The sequence below is a fragment of the Pavona decussata genome, unplaced genomic scaffold, assembly GCF_977016875.1.
Source record: "Pavona decussata unplaced genomic scaffold, jaPavDecu1.1 SCAFFOLD_229, whole genome shotgun sequence".
Taxonomy (NCBI): Eukaryota; Metazoa; Cnidaria; class Anthozoa; order Scleractinia; family Agariciidae; genus Pavona; species Pavona decussata.
Genome location: NW_028145634.1, coordinates 636,024 through 658,304, shown reverse-complemented (window position 1 = coordinate 658,304; position 22,281 = coordinate 636,024). Strand labels below are relative to the sequence as shown.

At 38.7% G+C, this 22,281-nt stretch overlaps 1 protein-coding gene across 3 annotated transcripts; it reads right to left on the bottom strand.

The window, feature by feature from the left end:
* Nucleotides 1-270: 270 nt before the first annotated feature.
* LOC146458758 (mitochondrial import inner membrane translocase subunit TIM50-like) lies at nt 271-16,690 on the bottom strand. Of its 3 annotated transcripts, none has more exons than XR_014858132.1 (11): nt 16,427-16,690; nt 14,216-14,241; nt 13,198-13,219; nt 13,034-13,092; nt 12,239-12,358; nt 11,021-11,128; nt 10,192-10,290; nt 8,964-9,120; nt 7,484-7,698; nt 502-2,894; nt 271-379 (listed from the first exon to the last, which is right to left on the bottom strand). XR_014858132.1 is itself a non-coding variant. In XM_085090326.1 (10 exons), exons 1-10 carry the CDS (start codon nt 16,674-16,676, stop codon nt 2,874-2,876), a joined length of 1,077 nt encoding a protein of 358 aa, XP_084946452.1. In that variant the 5' UTR covers nt 16,677-16,690; the 3' UTR covers nt 271-2,873. The 3 variants fall into 3 exon arrangements, 1 of the variants encoding a protein (XP_084946452.1); XR_014858133.1 differs by having other exon boundaries at nt 271-635; nt 688-2,894; XM_085090326.1 differs by having other exon boundaries at nt 271-2,894.
* Between the last annotated feature and the right edge of the window lie 5,591 nt (nt 16,691-22,281).

Below are 22,281 nucleotides of genomic sequence, written 5' to 3'. Positions count from 1 at the left end.
GGCATTGATCTTTAGCTTGCCCTCACAACCCCGTACCCGGGAACAGGTGTGCGGCAGAAACAATTCTTATAGGGATGGATTCTCGACCGGAGTTTCATACCTAACCTTTTACATTCAAACAAGTATTAAAACTGTACCTCTTTTTCATACATACATCAAAACATTGCAGCCCTTCCTTACACCTCAAAGATAAACCAAGGACAGAGGAACATTCAGACAGGAGAACAACAGGTTCCTCCTTATTCTTTCACTTTCCACAACACAAATCGATTAACTTTTGAACTGGTTGTGATGAACTCAACCTATTTTCAGTTTTTTTTAAACATGTTATTAGCGATAAAACTCTATTCTTCTTTGGATTAGAAGCTTTGTAATTTTGCTGCTTATTTTTGTACGTGATTTCACTATTTGTTATAGCTTGTTACTATAGAATGGATATTTCAAACCAAGGTTGGACACCTTGTGATGTTTTCACAAAAGAAATATTATTTCAAAACTAACAGTAAAAGAAGTTCAAATCAAAATAGTGTACGCCTCAATCCCGGGTCATTTGCTCCTATCCATATCCACTAGACCAACTTATAATAGTAATTTTTAACATATTTAATATAGTTAGCCGTGACAACAAATGACAGCTAACCGTTTTCAAATCAGTGCTTAGGCCTAATCAGTGCTAAACCCCAAAACAGATGTTCCCTGCCTAAATGGAACTCTATTCTCTCAGTTCTCTTCCTAATAAATGCGCTTCTGTTCTCGTCTACGTCAGGACCATCACAATTAAGAATACTACATTGTGCAAACACCATAGGGTGGCCAGTCTTATTTTGGAGTAATTGTTATCTCTTGCGAGACACCACAGCACCCACAACACATTTGTTTTTTTAAATTCAGGGTTACGTATATGCAGTCTAACTTGGCTTTCCAAACACCTGCTTACACGGACACCATTTTTTTCTGTATTAATAATTGCACCTCGCAAACCGCGGCCTTTTTTCTGGTCATGTGTTTAAGGGAGGTTTATCTGTACGAGGGAAGAAGACACGAGGCGAAGAAAATTTCTATTGTCGTCTGTCAACGGCATACTCATACTTCGACAACAATATCTTCGAAAACTATTAGAGCGGCAAGGGCACGATTATCTTTTCCTTGCATGATTTAACCCTTCAACCCCTTATATCAAAGAACAAATTCTCCTATCTTGTCCGCATACTTTACTTATAAATCAAGAACATTCACCTTGGGTGATCATATCCTTAATTCTCATGACCTAAGAGGTTGAATAAGCATTGATATTGCAAGGAGAAATTTGATGCTGATCACTGTTAGGGCTTAAAGGGTTTAACTTGGGAAATTCGTTTTTTCTTTAGTGCTTCAATGGGGAAAATCTGTGAAAAAGTTCAGGGGAGCGAACAAAAAGAAATATCTGTGGGTGTTACCTCTGTTACCGGGCAAACTCAAAGTGCATCTCTCATTTCACTTGATTGCTCAATTTCCACTTGAAAGCTTAAAAGACCGAACAGAACCCAGACCAGAATGGACCAGAATTAATCTGAGTTGACAAAGGTATTGTAGGCCTCAATTGTTCGAGACATAACGTGAATGACCTATAATTAACGCTCAAGCTGTTTATTGACTAATTTTTTTGGAGGGGGCAGAAGGCGTTTTGAAATACCGGGCGATTATAAAGTTTACTTGAACAACAATTGGAGGTGTTTATAACAAAAATCGTTGTAGAGCAAATGTCAAACGTTTCACTGTTTAAACCGAAGAAGGACAACGCTAGGAAACAGCGGAGCACAATCCAGCTAAAGGGGGCGGTATGAACCGTGAAGAATTGAATTCACCTAGCTGGTGTTTGAGAGGATTGGAGATGAGGGCGAGTTAGTTTGACTTATTTATTTTGAATCCCTTTTAGAAGGGGCTGTGAAGACAGGGGGGCTTATCACAAAATACCTTTTTTGTGCTTAATAAATGCTGGACAGTTATTTAACAGTACGGGTCTATTGGAACATCTACGTTGTTATCTCACTCAACGATTGATGACAGGAAGAAACGGGTTGAGCATCTTATACCTAATTCATCTGCTACTGCCTAAAGGTCTACCATCGGAAATATTAACTCTTGCCTCTCTCTGCCTCCTAAGCAGCCTATGGTTAGGCTGTGAAACCCCCACCCCTGTACAGTGAGTACATTTTGTTCTTAAAATTAAGAACGGTGCCTACTAATACAGAGGTATTTTTCTGCAGTTTATGACTTTGTGGGAAAAGTAGATCTTAGCAAGGGCTATTTGAATCCTAAAAGAAAATTAGGGGTAACCACAAATTCTCCAGAGATACTTTTAAAAGCAACAATAATTCTTAATAGCTTTAAAATACATAACAACATATAGATTTTTTTTTTAACTTGAAGTTTAACTATTTTTGAAAAATGCGTAGTTTCTCTTAATTTTCTTTTTGGATTCCAATACCACTTGCCCAGATCTTCTTTTCCCGTGTAGTCATAAACCGAGCACAAAATACCTTTGTGTTACTAAGCACGGTCTGTCCTTAAGAAATCCGTGTTTCTCAGACCATCCCGAGATGCACAGAACGCATGCACAATAGCAAAGGAGGCACCGTCTTTAAAACTCAAGACAGCAGTTCGAGAATGACAGTGGATTTCACAAGATACTGTATCACAGACTCCGAGATTAAGCAATTCCAAACTCTGCGTTCACTATGTTCTCCTTTGTTACTCGTTCTCTTTTGCCGAGCCGAGGAAGCAAGCAATATTCCTTCTATTCTGCACTGAATCTTTTAATCTTTTTTTGGACAACGCCAAGGTCGCCGTCGCTTTCGTTCCTGCGAGTTTAGTTGTTTGTGGTAAGAGACCCCTCACTTATTTTCTGGATTTACCTGCAACAAAAACGAAAAATCGTGCGATAAGCCGATGGAGCCATCTTACATATAACATGTTATACAAAAAGGTGCTTTTTGGTTAAAATGCCCCGACGTTACGGAAATAATCCCTTTATTGAGGGTAACAACAAACTGCCTAAGAAACCAATAGAACTGTCAAAAACTAAAATGGAACCATCTACCGAGCAATTTCAGCGATAACCGATTACGAAATTTTCAATACCTGAACCAAAGTTTTATTTTCATTGTATTTCGCAAGCTACTTCATAAGTCGATTTGTGCGACTGGCTGTGTCGCACGGTGCGGTCGCAAGTCGACAAAAGAGTCAAATAAGTGGCTGTATTTCCATTCATGTCCACTCAGTACTCTGTCGCGCGCTTCTTTGATCTTCGTCGACAAGAGTACGGGCACAATCGGGCTCTAAAGAGTGGTTAGTTCCTGTCGGTGGCAAGTTGAAGCACTTACTTATTAACGTAAGAACGTAAACATTTCTTTTTCGACTGTAATGATCCCAATTATAATATTCGCTTCAAGGATGTTTTCACCGATACAATAAAATGGCGAATTCCTTTTCCGAGGACTCAAGGTTTTATTTCCGATACAACATGTCAGCTAAAAATGTAAGTAATGCAGTCGTATATTCGCTTGTAATTAGTTTATTCTTGGCTGCGTGGGAAATGCGACGATTAGAACCAGTTTGTGGTAACTCGTTTTAATTTAAACATAGCAACAAAGGAAATCTTGTACTTTAAGAGCTAAAATATTAATTACTCAATAAAACTCCACTTAGCAACGTTCATCACCCCGTAAGCACTCATTAATTTTACTAAGACAAAAGAAATCCGTAAGCGTCTTTCAACTAACTTCAGTTTTCTGCTATGACCAAAGGATAAGCGACAAATTGCAAAGACCGTTTATATTAAAAAAAAAAAAGATTAATCGCAAAGTGGTTAAGACGGTCCTTTTTTAAGCTGGCGAGTCCTCAAACGAGATTTAAAACAACTTATTTATATTCGCCGGTGTTGTAGGGAAGGAATTTCAACAAACTAACTGTTTGTAGTCAGGGAAAAGGCCTGGTGCTTTTGCTAAGAAATCGTTCGGTTTTTGACGTGAAGATCTAGTTTCCTAGACCATATAGTTCTTATCAAGGCCTTTTATTACAAGCTGAGTGGAGGGTAGGTCATTGAATGTTACTGCATCGGCACATCTTCAAAATAACTGAGTCATTCAAGAATGCCTGTTTTCGCGGTCCCGAAATTATAAATATTTTATAATTATTTTAGTTCTGAGTAGCGCCTGTCGCCAGTAGTGCGTAATAAAATATTAATAATGGCTATATTAATTGAAAAATCAGTAACATTTAAGGATGTATCAGGAATTTTGAATTCCTTAGGCCTCAAAAGTAGGACGGACCAGGAGCCAAGAGTCCAAGGCTCGATTCTAATTTTACGGTTACCCGGCCATCCTTCAGCCAGCCGTCCTCGTGTTATTTTTCATTATTGTCATCTTTGTCATTATTTTTCTACGTCTGTAAAACATTATCTTACAACAAGCACTGTTCCCAGCGATCTGAAGAAACTTTTGAACTGTGCATCGGACGCGCGCGTGAAGCGAGGGAATCAATCTCCTCCGCGCTCCCCTCGCTTCGCGCGCGCGACTGATTCCTCTGTTTCAGTGGGTTCAAATTCCAACTGCAGCTCGGATTTTTGTCCGAGTTTCCACTTGATGCAAAAACTTATCATGCTGTACTTTCATTTCGTAGCGTTTTTCAACAGCAGTATATGCTATTACTTTAAGATCTTCTTCAAGTTTTTCCAAACGAGGTCTTCTTTAGCTGATTTTCCTTAACTAAAAGCCTTTCGAAACCTTTCTTTTTTCTTTTTAGTTTGTCTCATCTTTCTTGCTCTTTAGAGGTTCATTATCACGACCTTGATTTCTTTTAACCATCGTAAGCCATTATCAGCCTAGTGCTGAAAAGGCCGACCTGCCTAAATAAAGATGACTTTATCATTATTTCCACCGTGACGTTTTCGTTTTTCCAAAAGGAGGGTGTGCTTTCCTTTCCCAAATTGAAAGCATAGAAAGTTCGTTGTTCGCAATTGATCTCAACTAATTTATCTTGTGCTAACCATCCTTGTTCTTTTATAGTTTATGTTCATCTCTCTAGCGTTTTTCTACCATCGTAAGCCATTATTTTCACATTTTCTTTTTCCTACAAGAGGCCTCGGTTTCGTTCCCTTTCCCAAATTGAAAACAGTTGATCGTTCGTCATCGATCTCAATCTTCCTCAATATCTTAACCATTTTACTCCTTTCATCGTTTATTTCTAGCATTTTCCCGTTTTCTACCATCGTAAGCAGTTACTTTCACATTTTCTCTGTTTTTTTTTCTACTTAGTTCAAAGCCTCTTGTTCTTCCTAAAGAAAGGGTTCCTTCCCTTTCCTCAGTTTAAAATATAAAGTTTGACGTTCGCAGAGCATTCCAGTTTTCTACAATATTAAACAATTTAATATTATTTTTTGACCACTGTAAATATATTATTTCATAGAAGCCTGAGACCTGGCGCCGTTTTTCGTTGCCCAAAATAGGAAAATAAAGGATTCCTTTCTCCCCCTATTGCAATCGCTTCCGATCGAAAATTAAGGTGCCTGGTCAAAGGTCACTTTTATGATTTCCATCGATTCAAACAAAATTGTGTTCCTACACTAAAAAACATGTCTTAGCATCATTTTTCTTAGCTCCATCGAACCTCAAATGGCCTTTATAAATACCGACAGTTATGTCACAAATACCGACGGTTTGCCGTCTGGGAAGCACTACTTGAAGTGGGGCCACTTTAATCACAGCAAAATTAATATCATCGCCGCTTCACGCACTTAAGACAATACAATTCTAGAGAGGCTTAAGCAGGTGCATATTTGAGGGTTTTTTTTCCCTGTGAACGGAAAACCAAAGATACCAACAATTGATATCGATAGTAAACCCTAAATTGTTGTCATCCTTCACTAACCCATGCGAGAAATTGACAATTAAAAGTAGAATCTGCTAAGTATTTAAACGTAATTGGTTTATATTGAACAACATTTCAACGGATGTGATCGTTATTGATGAATGCGACGGGCATAGTTTCGACCACTGTTGCTTGGCAACTGCTTAAACAAAATAAAGAGAGCCGGTCTCGTCTGAAAGAAAAGTCACAACAATGGGCACTTTACTTGGGGCGTGCGAGTACAGGAAAAACAAGTTTGTAAGTGACGGTGCAAATAGTTTGGAAAAAATAAGTCAAGTCAAAATGCCTGCCAATAACACCGGTTTCTATACTATTTTTAAACAAAGGAATCTCGCATTAATGCCATACGAAATGCTTTCTCGCGTGTTAGGGTCAAAATTTGGAACGGGATACCTGCAACTCTAAAAAAAGTGCAAAAAAAAATTTTTTTTTAAAGAATCCCTTAAAGGAAAGTTATTTGATATACTTGGAACTGTAGACTCCTACAGTGAAGTGGAAATGATAATTGACCAAATGAAAATCTGATCACCCATGTCCTTCACTTTTACTAGTATAATCTCATTCTCCTTTTCCCTCTTCATCTCTTTTCTATAGTAATATTAATGATAATAAAAATTACAAATAATTTACTTTAATTTTGATGCATAGCCCTATCTAAATCTGCGTTATTATGTAAAGTTAAGTTTTTCCGTTTTCCAGCATGTTTGTAATTTAATGTAATTATTTCCGTTATGTTCTCGTGCTCGTCTTGTCCGCCTCGACCAGCTTTGTGGCTATTCGTGGGACAAACCCCTTATATCATCTGAATTTGTAAATAAATTGTTGCTGTTGTTGTTTTTGTTTCACTTGTGAATTTATGCTGTGTGTGATAATGCATTGAACACAAATTACCACCAAATGTCATTCTTTTCGAGAACTATTCATTCGTGTTAGAATGGCCTCCTGGCCTTTGGGGTATTGGCACCAAGCTGGAAGTCTTTAAGGGTTTTAACCGCAGTGAAACTAAGAAAAAAAAAAAAACAACTAAGAAATGTCTGATAAAGAGAAAGTTTTTCTTTCAGAGCTCAAAGATGATAACTATTTTGTGAATGTGAGTTTACCAAATCATTTTACGATTTACCAAGTCTTTTATGCGGAGACTGGTCGGTGCTGAGACTTTGTTTTCTGTTTGAATATGCGACAGCTGGAAAACTCATTCACCGAATGAATGATTCCTGAAATTTTTGTAGTACATCGATCATCGTGAACTCACAAACTCACGAAATATTGTCAACTTTGAGCCTCTCAAAGTAAAAACTTATCTTTAACTGACGTTTCTTATATTGACGTTTGACCGCGGTCAATTCAAGGCCGGCTGTGGTGCCGCCAGAGATTTCACCGTTTTATTCGTAGCGCCCGCACAACCTCGTTCCCAGGGTCTCTCCTCTTCTCGTCCCCCAGAGCGAGAGACCCTGGGAACGAGGTTGGCTTCCGGACCACACGACACCTAAGAGAATCACGGGAATCTTCACCTGGAAGCAGGAGGAGGAAGAGGAGAAGAGAATCTCAATAAAAGTTATATTTTCTTTCAACTCACGCTTTTGTTGCTTGGCCGTCCAAAACTGAACCCTCTCCCAAACATTCCCGACCAAGAGGAAGTTCCACCGTGTTTTTGATTAAACTGAGCCAGTCTGGCCTCCTCGGCTTCTCGTAGTCGCGCCTGGTTTCGCTTGAACGCCTCCAGCATATCGTCCTCTTTTCGATAAAAGTCTAACACTGTGCGAATGTCTTCTACGTTTGAAGTAGCAATAGCTGTGAAGAAAGAGAAAGACGCGTGGAAAGTTGGTTACAGCAGACTCCTGTTATCATGAACAATCGTTGTCTTCAAACTTTCGCTGTCTCGAACTATCCTAAGAGTAGTCTTTAGGGAGTTTTAGCAAAGGCGACAGCGACGGCAGCGACAACATCACTATTAAAATGAATTCTCGCTTTAAATGTCAAATATAGCTAAATTTCCTGGGCCCAGTTGCTCGAAGCATGGTTAGCGCTAACCCAGGTTAAATACCATGACAACGTATAAGTTTTAATACCTCTTAACCAATGGTTAGCGCTAACCATGTTTCGAGCAACTCAGCCCTGGAGTTGAATTCTTGGAGACCGCACCCAAGTTTAGAAAGAGAAAGAAAAATTTGTCGTCGGGTGTTTACGTCTTCCTCAAAAACGTCCCATCAGGAAATTTCACGTCCTAGTCGTGCAGTAACGGCAAAGAAATGTATCAAAACGTGTAACATAGGTGAATAGTTCTTGTTTTGGTTATTAAGCTAGCTATTGCTTTTTTGACGTTCTCGTTGCCGTCGCTATCGTCGTTGCATGATAAAGCTCCCTATTGCTCCTACGGGAAACTAGCCCGGAGCATGCGAAAATGTCCTCTCGCGAGGACACGCGTCCATTTTTGCGCTCGCTCGCGTGTTTCACTCGCTTTACTACCGCTAAGAAAACAAGGGACTTCTCGCAATTTGTCTCGAACAGAAACACTTCTTGGCCGAAAACACCAATGACTCACTGCACACCTGAGACTTTAAAGGGAACGTTCACTCTCACAGCAAATCGAAGAGTAAATTGATAGAAATAATGTCTAACTGGAATAAATGTGATGGAATATTTTAAACCTGGTGAATAAATGAGAATGATATTTTTTTTTAATGCAAAACTTTATTGGAAATAACAAGATTAAATGAGAATGATGTATCATTCAGTAAATGGAAGGTCTTAGGTTCGACTCCTGATAGGAACATTCGGATTTTTTTTTGCGAGTATGCCTGTGTCACTTACTGAATAATACATCATTCTCAATGTCTAACTTCCTAACTTTTTTTGAACAAGTGGATAAGACATTTTATTGCAAAATAAAATTGGGTAATACTATTGCTTTGTCCCGCTCTTCAGTTTCCCGCGAAGACGAATTGCGAGTTGACAGAAACGTTGGATCGTAACTGCATAATTTCTACATTTACGCTCGCGTGTAGGCTCGCAGTCTACCAGCTAAGAAGTTTAAATATGTTTTTAAGAATACTCACTTTGAAGGAAAGGAATAAGATCAAACAGCGTCCGGTCGCTCGGTTCGCCTTCCCACTTTTTAAGTATGATAGCGTTTCTTATGTTTTCGCTCGGGGCTTTTTCCTCGCAGTCGACCATGATAACTTTGGACAGATCACGGTTTAATGCAGACAAATCCTACCAAGATAAAGTTAAAAACAAAGAATGATTTAAAAACACTTCCATGTTTCAATATAGAAACCGAAGTAGAAGTTCCAGACTAATCTATTCAACAAGGAAATTCGGTCAAACTGGTCAATTTCTACCAAGAGAGTTTGGCAATTTTCCTTGCACGCACTCCCAGGCTGCTTACCGAAACTTAGAATTTTGTTCCGCTAGCACTAATGAAACAAATGATGGATCGAAGAATTGACTCTGCAGTGTATGTTGTAGTGCTACACTGTATGTAAACCCATGAATTTCTCACTGAGCGTTAGCCTTAACACCCAGTGGGAAATTAATCGGCTTACTCAGCGCTACAACACACGCTGCAGAGTTAATTCCGCGGTCCATCATTTGTATCGAAACTTAGATCGCCGTTGCGTAACCAATCAGATTGCGAGTTTGCCTAATAGGCGGTCGCATAGTGCGATCGATTATGGAAACACGTTCATAAGATTTGCTTTGATTTCCTCTTTGCTGAGGCTCCGTGATTCTCTGTGATTGGTTAACACAAAACACTGTGATGAGACGCTAAGCCAATCAGAGCAAATTACAATTTTTAACCAATCAGAAGCAAACAGAAAACGCGCCATGACTTTTCCATGATTTTCCCGCGCTTCGCACCTGCTGCATGCTCTGGTTTGACGATTGGTTAACAACAACAACAACAACATATCCTTTATTTAAACACGATGGGGTTTAAAGCTCAGAGCTTGTGGGGTCGTGTAAGATATTAGTTTCTATTTTAGAACGGCGCGCCATTAGAAAAGAAAAATTCTTTACAAACCGGGACTAAGGGTGCATTATTTTGGGAAAATTCTGGCTAATCTAAACCCAGCTCAGTAATAACAGAATATCAGTTATGAAAAGAATGCAATTCCACCTCTTCCAAAAAATCGACAACCTTCCCAAATGAACATAATTCCTCTAATTCCGAGCAAACCATATTCTGTCATTGTGCTATCGAGGGCAGTCCAAGGTTTTTCAAGCATCCAACGGTTTACTTGAACAAATTTTCTTTCTATTGACTAAGTCTATTCGCCTGACCTTCACATGTACTCCATCAGTGTAACGTGTAGCATCTCTAAACAGTCGGTACATGATCATTCCATTAGGATCTAATCCATCCACGACTGGTGAAGCACTCTGTGTTAGAGCAAGTCAATAATAATAACATTAACAAAATAAAAAAGATAACAACAAAAAGAAAATCTCAGTGAGAAAGAAAAAAGGAATTGAGTAACTAACACCATAGCAGCTCAAATCAGGAGCTCAAACTGAAATGATCATCACAGGCTAGTAACCGGAAAGACCTGCTCCACTGCTCCCATTTCGGACATGTGTTTCAGTTTGTAGAGTACACCATTGTTCACTTTTAAATACACACTTGCTGCTTTGTATGTAAGACTTTCCTGGTGTCTAAATCATTATTCTTAGTTAGGGATGTCCAAACCACAAAAGAGATGGTGGTCTCTGCCTGCAACCCCCATCCTCAACCTCAAAAGATGGTGCCTTTATTGCATAGCCACCCCACTGTCCAGCAGTAAAATATGACAATGAGATTGAAACCTCAGTTTTCTTGTTTATCTAGCAATGCTGACTCTTGCTAGCCGAACATTTCTGTGTGAACTCAAATTTTGAAGTCAGTTAAATTTTGTCGGTACTGTTCATGAGATAGGTGGTGTCTTCAATAACCCCCCTAACCTAGACAAGGTGGATCCTCTTTGAACAAACTTGTTATGACCAGTTCCCTTATTAATAACAGTCTTCTAAGGACTATGGTCGCCTGCAGAATGATACTATGCAAGCAACCAAGACTCCTGGACAAAAAAATAAATAAATAAATTGATCATTTACTTTGTAACACAACACTTACAAATCCAGCTTCGTGTGTGTAGATCACAACCTCAAACAACGGGGGACCAAGCTGGTTGAGGAAAGCATCCACTCCAGGCCTCTTCCTGAACCGCCAGCCACTTTTACGCTACAACGCAAATCATAAAAATTATGACAATTCCAGTCTTTGTTCTTTTATACTCAGAGTGTCTTGTCAGCCAAGCAAAGGGGTGCAGTACAAATCCCCCCCCCCTCCCCTTCCTAAACTTTGGGGCTGTTTGGTGCAGAAATATCCATTTGCTTGGTGTCTGGCACATGAAACTTCATGTGCACTCACTGTTGGCATCCATTTTTCCCCAACACATCAGAATAAAGAACATGAAGCAGCCCTGTCAAAATGTTTTGTAGCAGTAGGCAGGATAAAAAGAGTAGCAGGCAGAAAAGGCTTAAAAATAATGGCTTCAAATAAAATTTATGGTTGTATCTGGTGCATTTTTGGCGTAAACTGGGCCCCATTTTTGACAGGTTTTAGCTAATACTTTTTGAGAGCTTTGTATTTCAAATCATAGTCATTTCCATCGGTAGCTTAAGGGAAAATGAAAGATAATCCAAGTATGTTTGTTGTGTCAAAATATTTAAACAATAAAATTAATAACAAAAACTAAGTTGGAAAAGAGTTACATTTTGGTAAAAGCTATACCATCATCAGACTAAAAATATGCATACAAAGGTAAAAAAAAAATGTAAATGTAATTAATTTACCCATGAAGCACAAAGAGCCCTAGGAGCTCGTTCAAAGGTGTCCGTGCGTTCAGGGTCAACAAGGTAGACAAGATCTACCTTGCATGCATATTTTTAGTCTGATGATGGTATAGTTTGTACCAAAATGTGACTTTTTCCAACTCAGTTTTTCTTATTTGCTGTCTAAATATTTTTGACACAATGAACATACCTGGATTATCTTTCATTCTCTATGTGCTGAAACTATCTATCAACTGGTACTGGGCTTATGGGAAAAGCAAAGGTAATTAATTAAACAAGTACTTGAAACACTATAAATCCAAAACAACACAAATTGAACATTTCAGACAACATTTGAGCACCCCCATTATTGAGTTGACTCTTAACCAAATTTAGCGACAAAAGGCTGTATTGTAGGAAGACCTTTACTTTTGGTTCCAATTTGAACTACAGGAGTATGCCTCGCTAAGAAATCGTATGAAACACTTTTCCTTATGTTTGATATATTACTACTTACATCATATTCTGGATGTACTAAGACATCTTTTAATTCCAGCACCAGTGTGTAAGGTGGCTGGTAATATGGTTCCTGAAGAGGTTCAGGTAACAGCATTTTGCTTGATGGCTCTGCAAACATCTGCCATGAAACGAGATGGGTTCAGGAAAATTATAGCATTTAAAAACAAATCTTGCTTTTATATTAGAAAGGAACTTTTCTAATTAGACTGTTTTCCTGTGTGACTATGGAGATCATTGTATGCTTTGGTCGAACTGCTGCCATCTTAGTTTGCAATGGGAGCACAAGCTGGGAAGAGCGGCAAAACTACTGAGGGAGCCGCTCCTCAGATTGTTTAGTGTGGGAAGGAAGGGTAGCTGCCTTTCTTCCCCCACTCTTGGCCCCCTTGGTAGTTTTGGTGTTCTCCCCAAGTTGTGCTCACCATTACAACGAAGGAAGGTGGCCGTTTGATCAAAGCATACAATCTTAACAATCACAAAGGAAAATAGGTGACTGTAAATAGTCTATATACAAATTGCAACCTAAGTGATCCCAGCTGTGTTTAGAAAGTTAATATTTCATTGTTAAACAGAGTTCCAAATTCTAAATAAGTTGAAAATAAAGTTGCCTAGTCCATTGTTAGCAGCTCCCCAATATTTGTACCTCTGGATGACATCCTTTAGAACATGACTGATTAACAGTACACTCCTTCACCATTTTAAATTGAAGAAGCAAATAGAAATCTTTGTCAAATTTGGAATTTCACCAGCTACTCTTGGATTACATACATAACATATTCACATGTACTGTTGATACCTCATAAAAATCCCACGTCTTGTCTCTTGTTCTATAAATAAACTGCATAGGCACTGGATCTGCAGATAAAGGGGATAAAGTTTTTCACTACAAGGTTTCTTTCATTTTCTTTTTATTTTGCAAATGAAAATACTTTACAGGCTGTTGAAAAAAGATCAACTTACCATTTTTGTATGGGTCTTTTGACTGCCAAAAGAAAAACAAAATATGTTTCATTTCTAAGTTATCTTGTGAGGTGCCCCTCACTGTTAACAATACAATGTAATACAACGCAACACAACGCAGCACAATACAATACAGTACATTGAGCAGTTCTAGAAAATATCCATACTCCCCCATGGAAGGATTTTTGTTTTGCACCCCCGTCCCCCCAGGAAATTCCAGTTTAGCTTTGTAATTTGCTTCTAAAATTTTGACTTTTAAGACCCCCCTCCTCCTACGAATTTCTGATAACCTTCCATGGGGTGGGTATGGGTTTTTTCTGGATACAATGCAATGCAACAAGGTAAAAATATCAAGTCAGAAAAATAAGAGCAAAGAAAAAGCAGGAATTTCAAAACAAACACTTTGAAGCAAAAAAAAACCCGCAGAGCAATGTTGTTCGTTTAAGTTGAAGGCCAAAAAAAAAAAAGGAAAAATCAACCTAAAATTTGACAACAGCTATGCTCTCACGCATCCCTTCAATTTGAGTACAAACAAGTTCAGTAGGCATTTTGGACCATTTCAAACCATTAAAATATGACTTATATATACACGGAATTTGAGAAAGCAAGTTTGACTCTATGAAATTGTGCTCAAGAGAATCATATATATGTTTGGGTAATCAAAAAGTTTGAGTTGTTGGAGTTGAGTAATCGAGTCCTAAAGTGTGACGTCAAAAATATTTGAATTTTTTAAATTATGGGATTTGTTAGTATATTCGAAAAAAGCATGAAGAAAAATGCCTACTTGCCAAAAATCAGCATCTTATTGCAATTCCAAACGTTTGGAACTGAGACAAAATTAGAAGGATTTGTGTGTACATGTAGTCATAGTAGAGCTAACATCCCATCCCCAAATTGCAATAAGTAGAGTAAAATTCAAGGGAAACAGTGTTTATTCTGACTACCGACTATGAGTATGTAAGGACTCAAGTTTCTGAATTCTACTGTAGTGTAAATATAGAGAGTGAACTGTACTTACATTATCTGAACCATGCTCTGGCCAACCTAAAAAAAAAACATGATAAGTTGGCCAATGTCATTTACACAGACTTTCTCAGATTGGATCAACTGTATACCCCAACAAAGTCAAAATCAATTTAGTTAATTTGATTCATTGGGTCATGGGTTCAAATCAGGCAAGATTTCCGCACAGACCCATACTTCAGTTATGTATACATTTTGCAACTCAAACTCTATTCATGCTTGCCGTTTTTTGGAAGAGCATTAGTATGACGGCAGTGTATGTATAATTACTATATGGGGCTGCGGAGAAATCTTTCCTTCAAATCCTATTCAAGTCTGACTTTTAAGGCTTCTTTTTGCAACTCCTATCATCTACCATGTTTTCACTAATACAGTAGAGCCCGACTAACTCAAACTCTAAAGGGAAACAAAAATATAGTTTGAGTAAGCGGGGTTTTCCAAAGGTCCACTGACACCTATAATTTCTGAAAATAAATATACTTGAAAATGGGTTGACTCCAAGGCTTTCGCATTAGTTAATTCCATCAGTGTCCCCCCCCCCCCCCCCCGACTCCCTGGGCATGAGGATTTTCTGAAAACAAACATACAAATGTGACAAATGAGCTGTTCAAAATGCCCCATGGTACCTAACAAAAATAAATTGATTTCTTTGTTTCTGGTCTTACCCTTATTTAGCCTCCAACATAATCGATTTTAGGGGACTCATAATACCTCCTCCCCACAAATGCCTGCTCACCCAAGCACCACATTCCTTTCCCATTGTTTTACTCCCCAAGCACCCTAGCCAATTACCATCGAGGCATTGTCTAATGATGTCAAATCAAATTGCTGGTTAGAAAGGCCTCTTCCATTCCCTGTAAGCTTTGTACAGTCTTGAGAGATGCGGGAGATAAGTTGGAATGTGCCTTTTTTTTTTCACGTCTGGAATGGCTGGTCATGGTGGAAAAGCTATTTTGAAACAAATATCGAATGTGCATACCAGCGCTTCTTGTGCGACGTTTTGACACTGTTATCTGCTGGGAGAGTCAAAATCTTCGGGAAAGTGTAATCGATCTTCCTTGCCTGATCGAGTTGACAGTCGGTGAGGATGTAAGGGTGCGGAAATTCTGGAGCAGATTTGTTTGTTTGTACGAAGTGCTACAAGAGACTAACTCGATTTGAGAAAGCAAAGAAAAATGTAGAAGGTATCAAGCAGTATTTATCAGTCCATTAAAGACCATTAAAACGAAAGTTAAACAACAAAGATCTGATCAACTTGTGGTCCTTGTGGAAAATGCGGCACATGTCCCCCAACAAATTGCAACAACAAAGTGACTTTCAACTACAAAGTCTTCAAAGTTTACCGACATATAGGGTAACATTTTGGTTTCCTATTTACTGACAAGGTCAACAAGATTAAAGGAAAAGCTTGATAAATAAGCAACTTTGTGTAACCAGTCAGTAAATTGATGAAAATGTTGCTATTTCCCCTCATGAATTCTTTGATTGCAGTAAGTTGATAGGAATTTAAATGAGAAATTTTGAATGTACAGCACATGGTGCTCAAAGCTCATGTAAGCTTGGTCAAGTTCAGTCTCCGCAGTGATGTTTTTCACTATTCCCGTGAGAGGCGTGCTAAGGTCAAGATCAACCTTCCAGATTTTAGAAGGTTCACTATGATTGGCTTGGTGGCTGAAAGGAATGTGGCGCTTGGTTGAGCAGGCGTTTGTAGGGAGGAGGTAATACGAGTCCCCTATAAACGAATGCGTGGGAGGCTTAAACCTTTATTGGAATGAACGTTAATTCAGGTGAAACTAAGTCTCAAATCAGTCTTATTTCTCATTACCGTTCCAGTGGCCATTAGTTCAGTGGATCTACCATCTCATTAATGCCCTCCTTAGATGAAGATAATCAGAAGGATATGTCTTTGCTAGTATCATTAAAAGGAATCGATGGTGCTATGACGTTAAAATGCAAGGCCGTCAAATGCTCCGGGATAGGCTAATGCCCGACCCCAGGGATAGACAGTTTGAAAAATGCCCCACTAATGCCCGTGGTGGGGGGGGGGGGGGGGATGGGCACTGCTTGAATTGACTGATGCATGAGTATGAGAGATAGAGACTCCGTGTCAACTGGGCTCCTGTCTGCAGTTACCTTATTATGGATAGCTCAGGATTAAAAAGAAAACCCCTTCAGGTATTCAAACAGTGTATCACAGATCTCTTACCCAGGTAAATTACAGCACCCGTGGCCACCCCTACGCAACCAGCTCCAAACATAACCCAGCCTTTCATGCTTGGACCCTTCTTCTCTTTCGGTTTCACGTAATAATACGCACGCGGACATCGTAAAGGCACTCTATTTGCCGATCGAAGCATTCTTCCTGTACACGAAAGGGAAGATAATTGTACCACTGTTGAATTTAAACAGCTTCTGCTACATATTCTAGAACTGAGCCACCGACTCGGGACCGCCATGATGCAAGTTGAGATGTCAGGCGGTCAGCGGAGAAACAAGTAGTAGTTACCAGGTTGCCTCAATCTAGTCCGTGAAACGTTGGAGGGAGGACTGGTGAGGGAAGGCAAATATCTTGGGCAAGGGACCGTTCGTTATTTAATTTATCGGAGGGGAGGATATGGGTTAGAAAGTGCTGGGACTTGCTGAGTTATTGAGGGAGGCCTTGAAATTTTTAAGTCTGACAGTGCCTCAAACAAAGAAGCAAACTATACATACGGTGTATGTTACCCAATATCGTTTGGTGAAATCAAGAAGGATGATTTATTGTCAATGTTTTCATTTGATATTGCCATTTCTTGAATACAGGAAAATTTAACATACTATTGGGATCCTAAAATTAATTTTTTTTTAGTATCTCACTCATCCCACCGTCCGATAAATATATAATGAACAGTCCCTAAGTCTGGAGGCTTTTTACGGACACTCAGATATTAAATACGGACACTTTGGCACGTCCTCCTTGGTCCGCTCCACTGTATCCCCCAGTCTACCGTAAATTTAGAAATACCTGTAAATTTTGTCATTTGTGTCTATTTTTGGACAATCCTCGAGATCCCCTGTTTAAACCCCATAATTTCCAAAATTACTTGGGGATCACTTCGGGGTCAGCGCGAAAAAAAAAAAAAAAAACAAAAAAAAAAAAAACTGGGGTTCATTGGGAATTAGTTCGTGGTTGGGGATCATTTCGGGGGCTGTACAGACCCCAACCACACAGGATATAAATAGTTCATTTTACAAAACTCTTGTATGCAGGGGACCACACGATGCACAAATAAACTGTCTCTGAATACGTTCCGTTGCCGCATCTCTTGTAGTAGAAATGCACGTGTCAGAGGTCACTTTACGTGTAAATAAACCAACGGCGAAGGGCAATTTATTTACTTTAACGAAAACATAAACCATTTACGGTTTACGTTCAAATTTGAACTTTTAAGAGCCGTTATTTATTTCATTGTAACTCTGGCCCTAAAGAGGACTGGTGGTATTGAAGTATTGGCCCAAATAAAGTGCCTTACCACTTAGTAACCTGGCCTTTAAGGGGAGCTGACTTGTTTTGATACTACCTCACTGGTTTTCATGGCTGCATGTAGTTAGCATTGAGAACATAATTTTCATATATATGAAAAGCTGAGAGGTTTGTATAAAAAAAAGGCCATTTCTGAGGTTCTGTGAACATCACTATGAAAGCGAGGCTTAGTGCAAAAATTAGTTTTGTTTGCATATGAATGAAAACTAATTTTCATAACAAAAACTTTGCACTTAGCCTCACTGTCATAATGAGGTTCAAAGCAACACGGAAATGATCTATTTAGACAACTCCAGCCTCGCTTCTATTTAAAGGCCAGGTCACTAAGCACAACTTTAACTGAGGCCAAAATAGGCCATTTTACAGTTGTGTGCTTAGTGACCTGGCCTTGGATTGGAAGCGAGGCTGGGGGTGACCTTGTTTTGATACAAAAACCACTGCTTTTCACATGTAAATTACGCTGTTCTTATGCTAACTAGTTTTCATTTACATATGAAAAGCAATGAGGTTTGTATCAAAACAAGGTCACCCCCAGCCTCGCTTCCAATTCAAGGCCAGGTCACTAAGCACACAACTGTAAAATGGGCTATTACTCCTCAATGACTCCAGAGACTGAAAATATATATGGAATGAAGTGAATTTATTATGCTTAATATTTTGTTTGATGGTCTAATATTACAAAACTTAGTATACAATTTTCCTGTACATTTCCAAAGCATATGCAGCTTCACAAAGCCTAGAATGAATTCTAAGGCCCTTAAAATCAAGGTTTGACATATTTGTTGAGAAATAGACCTAATTTGTCTGTCTCAATATATTTTTGGCCATTGAAAATTCCTAGAGCTCAGTTTTGCTTCCAGCTGATCGAACATATTGGTCACAAGAATGATCACCTAAGATGCATGTTTTCATCTTCGACATCTTTAAACAACTCCAAAAGATGGACAAAGTAGGAACTGTACAGTGACATCTGTATACCTTGCATTTTTCCAAACAAGTTGGCTAAGATGTCAATGTTTATTCAACCCCTGAGGTCATGAGAATTAAGGATATGGTCACCCAAGGTAAATTTTCTTGACATTTTAATAACTTCTCTCGAGTACTTTTATAAGAAGGGTATGGGAACGAGCTAGGAGAATTTGTTCTTTGATTTTAGGGGTTAAAGGGTTTTCACGTCACGACACAAACCTCCTTCAATCACAACCTTCTGAAATGTCTCTAGTTTATACACCCGATGACATTGTTAACCACAGGTTTTGTTTGGAACTGAGGGCATACATACTCATTTGTATATTGCTTCCTTCAAAAGACAAGAATAGCATAACAACACATCTACCAATTTACATGTAAGAATAATTTATTGCTTACAGAGATGTAAACGAGACTCAGGTAGGGCGTGAATTGGGCAGGTAATGCTAGCGAGGGCATTATTAAAATCTATAAAACACAATTCAATGTTGTGCAACATTTAATTTTGTTATTCAATAGAAGTTGAGGTATGTTAACCAACTGAATGTTGCACTGGGACACACCCTGTTTAATAAGCAAAGCTGCAACATCTGAAACAATCTGATTTAACAACAGTTGGGTTAGACAACAGCGCACACTTCAGACCACTGCCCTCAGTAGCATCACCCAGCCATTTAAACCACTCAAGGAATAACAAATCTTCCATTGAATTAAAAGTAAAATACTTGTACCTACACTATCATTCATCAACTGATGTACAGGATCTTATTTAAATAAGAACTTGGTCAAGATCAGACCACTTTAACTGCAGCTATGCAACACTACCCAAGTAATCAGCAAGGTGCTCTCAACACAAATTCATGAAAAACCGAGAGCATTGACCTTACATTCTCCCAACTTGCCTGAATAAATATTCAGTGTACAGTGAGGTTTACCATCATGGCGGCAAATTTAAGATGAGCCTCAGGACTGAAAGTGTGGTGATAGAACTTTCTTGCCATGACACCTGACTTTGCTATTTACAACTGGCCTTAAATTCTTGCAAATCACCCAAGGGCAAATCTGCAGAGTCCGGGAAAATTCTAGATGAGCCTTGGGACTGAACACCAGGGATTTCCTTAAGATTTTTTGAACAGACAGTTGAGAGATTTATGCACCCAGGCAAGTTAGTTGACTTGGATGTTATTATTTTTCTGGAAAAAATCAATTGAGATTGTTCAAGGTAGCCACACAAAGTTGTGTTCACAGATGGTCAATCTGCCTGGTGTCTGGCCCTTAATGAAACCCCTGTATCACAGCACACTTATTTCAAATGCCCAAGACATGACAACTTAAGGGTGGTTTCCAAGATAACTGACTCCAGATGGGTCACAAAAAATGTACACAGGCTACTCCAAATCAGTGGCCACTTAACTTAAACAGCCCCAAATTCAGCCTACCCTATGCAGTTTGTTTCAGATGTAATAAGTAAAACCTAAGCTGGTCATGTGGTGCCCACGTTTGCCAGCCTTAGGTGTCAGTAGCTGAATATTTATTGTTAAGTATACCTGAAGCTTACGGAATGATGTAGACCATACAACATGTAGTGGCGGCAAGACAAAACATGTAGTAACCAGCAAAGAGCAGGGCTCTCTAAGCTGTAAAAAAACAAACAAACAAACAAACAAACAAACAAAAAAACAAACAGTTTCACAAGGAAAGCAGCCTTTCATATCTCCCAACCTACTGCCTTTGTGTCACTATTCCCACATTTACACTGTATTTGCTGGTTGCAATAGTTGGCATCATTTGACTTCAACAGCCAAAATCTCTGAGTTTTTTCTTTTCTTATTTCAATTAGGTTATCGTTATTCATTCCCCTCTGGGACTAAAAAAATAATAATTATTATTGAATTTGAAAGGGAAACTAAAATGAATTCTGGTAGTTGCATGTAGTCAAATAAACGACCTGTAGACCATTCCTAGTGACAGCACTGGTATTCGAGTCCTGCAACAATTTGATCACCAGTTCAACCACTGCGCATGACTCAGAAATATTTGATCCCTACCACTATGTCTGTGAGAGAACTAAAGTTAACAGTGCCAGAATAAAGCTAATTTTTTCAGGTTCCAGTTGCATGGCCTTGCTTCATCAAAAATGCCAGTGTATTCAGAACAAGTTGCACATGGGGTTGAAATCAAACTTGAGATCTTAATGCGGGGGAGAGGGTAACTTACTCTCATAATTTCAGGAAGCACTTGTGGTATATTATGGCATATTTAATGCTTCAATTGGGCCCAACAGAATTTTCATGCTGCACTGATTTTCATAGATAACAAATCTGGCCATCTCAAGTTTCAAATATTATATTAACTCCTGGTCAGTACATTGCTTGAGTTTGGATAAACACTAGACAACATAGATAACATTTTTTTACATCCTCAAAATGCTGCCATTAACGGAAATTGAATATGTTTAAGCCCAAAGTTGAGTCAAACTAGGTTAGACAACATTCCTGCAAAGCAACCTTTCAATGAAAGTTTCTTTCATTTTAACCGCTTGATAAAGTAATTTATTGCTATGGTTAAAATCTGCAGCTTCCCTGTGTTGTTGTATAACTACACAGCATGGTGAGAGGAGAGGAAATTGACAAAATGGCACATTTTTATGTTAACCTTTTACTTGGAATTGCATCAGTGTTGGTCAAAATAATGTTCTTCCAAATTATTTTTTTGCCAATAATGCAAAAAGACTGCACAAGTAAGATCTTGACAAAGAGTCTACATAAAAAAAAAGAAGAAAATTGTGCCATTCCAAGCAAAAGAAAATCAACTCAAAGGTAACCATGCCCTATAGCATTTTGAGAGGTCACAGATTTGTCAACCTTGTTTAACTATTCAGGCTTAAGTGTATTACTGGCAATGTGTTGTCAACAACGGACTTTTCAGCTGGGGTTACTCACTTCATTTCACTAAAAGGTTTCATATTATGAGCAGTAACATAAAAGAATGCAAGAAATGAAAAGAGCATGACCAAATTGGCAAAATGACCAAGTTTGAGGGCCCTGACATTTAAAATTGGGTTTCCTTGCAGGTTTAAACATTTGAATTTTTTTTGAGGATTTGTAGGGAAAAAGTTGCTGGATGGCAAGGTCTTCTCTCCAGAAACTATTTTCATACAAATACTTTACAATTTGAAAACACTCCAACTATCCCTGAAACCAGCTCATTAACATCATAGGCTTCAAACTTTGTCGTTTTGTTATTTCTGATATGCTTAAATCCTTCTTTGGTATCCTTTACATCATATCCCATAATTCAGTACAGAGTAGGCTACATGACCTGCTAGCTGTTAGTCGCATTTAAGTTAAGTTCCCCTTGTGACCAGCATCTCGTTTCTCCTTACAACATCTCTACTCAAGAGTACAGCTCATGAGGATAAAGGAAGTGATCACTGAAGATGACATATCTCATCTTGATTTTTAAAAAAATTCTCCCAATTGTCACCATAAGAAAATGTATGGTCAACAGTGAGGAGAATGTGTACGTTGATATCAGGTTGACTGATATTATAGGGTTCACACAACAAA